Here is a 4,660-nt window from a genome sequence, read left to right on the forward strand (position 1 = left end):
CAAATATATAAATTTTATTTCAAAAAAACTTAAAGCTTCTAAGTTCGAATTAACGGTCAAAGTATAGTTTGAATCTCAAAATCTCAACTGTGCCATATAAGTTGGAACAGAGGGACTATTAAATAACTTTTTCCGATGAAGCGATATCGGATGACACATTTAAGACTAACGCTGTCACGACCCAAACTGATAGGGCCATGACAGGCACCCAGAGCTAACCCACCGGGCACCTCTTATCATACTTTCACAATCATATCTAGGAGAGCCACATGGCCTGCTAGTAATCTTAACGCATCAATAATGCCATTTCCATTGGCTAAGGCACTTTTCATATCAACATCAACGAATATGCCCATATACATATATACAAGCCAACGAGGCTGACAAAATGATATACAAAATATAAGCCGACAAGACTAAGAGACATCTAACTGTACACAACTGTTTACGAGCCTCTAAGAAGAGTATGAAACATCATCATATAGACGGGACAGGGCCCCTCCATGCCCATATGTATAGACACAAAAGAATAGTACCAACTGCTGCAGCTCCGGATCAAATGGACCTCCTCTAAGAAATCTCTGAATAAGCAGCCTAAGGATCAAGTCTATCTCCCTGTCCACCTGCGGGCATGACGCAGCGTCCACAAACAAAAGGACGTTAGTGCGAATAATGTACTGAGTATGTAAAGCATAATCAATAACATAATGAAAGAATGAGAAATAACATAAGATAGAAAATTCATGGGAGGATAGAGCCATTTATACCTCTAGCGACATTCATCATATTTTCTTACCCTTTTTCTAAAAGAAACACTTCTCACATCCACATGCTTACATATGCAATAACTTGCAGTACAATACCATATCGTACCCGGCCATCTAGGCTCGGTATTATCCGTATCCGGCCCTCTCGGGACTCGGTCACATTCGTACCCGTCCCTTTCGGGACTTAGTAGTCGTACCCAGCCATATAAGCTCGATGTTCTTAATAGCCATACTTATATATATATATATATACATAGGAGTGCATGAGTATCATCAACATCGTCATCGTCATTCTCATTATATCTTTCTTTAGAAGATCAACTATCATAAGATGGGACCAATAGTGTCATGCAATATCAAGAACTGTGAGCTTTAATGATTCTAGGAAATGAAGTCATTATGGAAGATGGGAACATGCCTTAAGAAGAAGGGTTAGCCTTACATACCTCTTTGTCTTCTTAACTATCTAACGTTCACCGCCAGGGCTTGAGAAATCTACATTTAAAAGGATTCATACCATGGTTAATTCTTAAAGACACTATTGAATTCAAACTAGAGCAACTCATGAACGAACAAAAATTGGGCAGCATTTCCCCTATTTCATCGACTTCCACCATATCGCAAAAAACTCCCAAACAACCATAATAACATCCACAATATCATACTCAAGTAGTCATATTCAATTAAGTCTCCAAAATTCATTCTCATATTCAACTTACATCAATAACTTCACATCTACCCTTTGCACAGTTTTATACAATACTTCCTTGTCATCATTAATACCCTTCACTCCTTTCACCCAAGTTATTCAATAACTAAGCATCCTTAATAACATGGAATAAGCATGAAACTAACCTTTTATCTCATAAGAATGAGCTTTGGAGCAAGTTATCAACTTGTATGAAAACCCTAGCTTCAATACCTAAGTTATCCTTGAAGTCTACTAACCCTAGTGAGTTTTCCAACACATGAATACCTTGATTCTTACTATTTGATCTTTGTTTTCTCTTGGGTTTGAGTGGAATATGCTTGGAGAGGGTTTTAGAGCTTTGGAGACTTGGAGAAAATGTGGGAAATGAAATAATGAACAAGGGTGGCCATATATAACTAAAAAGAATTCTGGCCCGACCCGGATATACGGCCAATTATATGGGCCGTATAAACTATACGGTCCGTACAATTGGACCTTATAATCCAACCAGAGATCCACCCCAATCTGGAAATAATCTACGGACCATTATACCGGCCGTATAAATTATACGGTCCGTACAAATGGCCGTACAACCTGGAAATTCCCGAAACTCATTCTCGTTGACTCGTTTGACTTCCAATCCTTATGGAACCTCCTTGGCACATACATAACACTTCATTAACCATCTAAGAGGACTTATAGCAGCCCCTCAAGACATTACTAAATAAGTATCAACTCAACTATTGCAAAACCTTTCCAAGCACGTCTTGCATTTCACTTCCTTTGACAAACCTAGTTCCATCGATTCATATAACTTCAAAATCTTATGGTACGCACCTAAAGATATCGAATGCTCTCCTTAATCTCATAAGAACTTCATGTTTATCTCAAGTCACGTTAGTCTACTCACATTGCAAAAATTCTGAAATTTCCGAGATGTAAAAAATGTGCTTCCCCCTGCATAGATTAAGTAATATTTCTTTATTCATTTTTCCCATGTCAAAGTTCAAAACTCAAGCTTGCAACACAGAAAACATAATCCAACTTGACTGAGAAATAGTTGCGTGCTCATCTATGTTATAGAATTTCAATTATGAGCTTTACAGTTGTCATATTTCCAATTGACTCAAAGTTAAAGTAAAGATGAGTTGGCAAATAGTTCATAACTAGAGCTCAACCCAATGAATTGGACCATTAGTTATCTTCAAAATTTGGAGGCGTACGTGAAGAAGCTAAGAAATATTTATACAATGATGTGATTTAAAAGATAATTATCAATAATTTATTTAATAGATATTTTTTAATCCTCCATTTAGGAGAATCTATAGTGTTTCCATGCTTTCCCTCCAGCATGACTAGAATCCTGAACCTACCGATCGTGGGTGGATGTGTTTTACCAACTGAGCAATCCCCACTTGTCATTTAATAGATATTTTTTGATGACCTATATTTAATACTACTAAGAAATATGTTATAACATATTAAATTAAATTAAATTAATGAGGTAATGACTTAAAACTCTTTTTTGTTTAAAGAACAGATGCCCCTGTTCAGGCTATTATCCTACCTGCCATAAACCTTAGGTCGTAACTCATTCATATTTAAATAAGCCACTTATTATTTCTGTTGAACTGTGTGATCCCAGCACACGCGCGCACACATTCACCAAACGAGTGCTTTTTAGTGGCAAACGTCACAATGTTATGTGAACTAAACGCTATCGATGGATTCAGCTACAACATAAAATTAACATAAAGTAAAATATACAAAAGAACCCCATTTTTTCACTTGTGTATTTTATTTTTGTTAATAATCCTTAATTCTTGACAAACATGCCACATGAAGGATTTAATAAAGGTTTGTGCCTCTATCTTTGTGTTCGTCATTTAATTTTTGATGAAACAACAATTGGGGGAATTAAGTAAATTCAAGGGCATTTAGGGCCCCCTTTAGAGTTCTTCTTGTCTCTGTAGCAAGGGCACTCGTCTTTGTTCCCATAAGTTCCAGAAGGAACGCAATGGCACTCGGTACAGCATATCCCACAATACTTCAAGCATCTGTCTTGTCGTCCTGCCTTTGAACACCTAATGTTGCACTTTGAATTACAAAAACCTTCCAAAAACACAACAATCTCATCTCATTAATTAGAAAACCATCAAACTTATTTAAACCAAACATCTTGGTAATCACTGTGGTCCTTTATTTAAGATGTTTACACATACAAGAAAATAATTTGATAACATTGAAAATAAGGAGTTTCTTGGCTAAATTATCATTATCTCTTCCTTAAACATATTAATTATATGTTGTCTTGCAACAAAATAGGTAGCTCAGTGCATTAAGTCTCCGCTATGTGCATAGTCCACAGAAGGGCCAGACCACAAGGATCTATTGTACGCAGCCTTATTCTGTATTTATGCAAGAGACTGTTTCCGCGGCTCAAACCCGTGACCTCTTGATCACATAAAAACAACTTTACCAGTAAGGGAATAGTAAGGTAAAAATTAATTTTAATGTGTTACTTGATTTTCTAAAATAAAGGATATTTTGGAACAAAACATTTTGGTTAAAAGTGACAGATCAAGAGGATCAGAGAGGGAATATTAGCAAAAGATTGTTAGTAGATGATCAAGAAATAGTCACATACCTGAATCAGCAATAGTGGGTGGAATGAAGAAAGAAGTAAGAACAAGTATCACCAGAAGCAGGGTTGCAAAACTTAGCTTCATCATTCAAAGAAGGATTAATTTCATGTGAATAAACTTCAAGCCTGGTAGAATGTTTGTTCTAAAGAGGGTATATATAGGGGAAGAAAGGTTGGTAACTATTAATTAAGAGGAAAGTAATGTGCAACAGTAGAGTCCAGGTTGTCAGCTGCTTTTGGGACTCTTGGTTAAAAGGCCCATTTAAGTCTTCTATCTAATTAAAAGAGTTTCAAGTTTTTTTTCGTAGTGAAATGACCCACTTTTTAAATTAGGTAAAAAAAACTCTAATTTAGTCGTGATTTAGAATTTAATTATTATGTCAGATTAGTACCCATCTTTTATGAACTACAAATTGGTCCAAAATCAACAAGAAAAAACAAAAATAAGAAAAACCCTCCAAAATCTCTTTCAATGTCTTTTTTTCTTTTTTCTTCTATTGTTCTTCTTCCACTCTCAATCTACCCTCTATGCATATGATTGTGTGTTATTGAGGTCCT

The 4,660-nt window shown here is 35.9% G+C and overlaps 1 protein-coding gene across 1 annotated transcript; it reads right to left on the minus strand.

Moving 5' to 3' along the window:
- Positions 1 to 298: 298 nt before the first annotated feature.
- LOC132618672 (peamaclein-like) lies at positions 299 to 4,262 on the minus strand. The gene is made up of 2 exons (XM_060333691.1): positions 4,106 to 4,262; positions 299 to 3,570 (listed from the first exon to the last, which is right to left on the minus strand). Exons 1-2 carry the CDS (start codon positions 4,188 to 4,190, stop codon positions 3,386 to 3,388), a joined length of 270 nt encoding a protein of 89 aa, XP_060189674.1. The 5' UTR covers positions 4,191 to 4,262; the 3' UTR covers positions 299 to 3,385.
- Positions 4,263 to 4,660: the final 398 nt, after the last annotated feature.

Source organism: Lycium barbarum, chromosome 11 (assembly GCF_019175385.1).
Source record: "Lycium barbarum isolate Lr01 chromosome 11, ASM1917538v2, whole genome shotgun sequence".
Lineage (NCBI taxonomy): Eukaryota > Viridiplantae > Streptophyta > Magnoliopsida > Solanales > Solanaceae > Lycium > Lycium barbarum.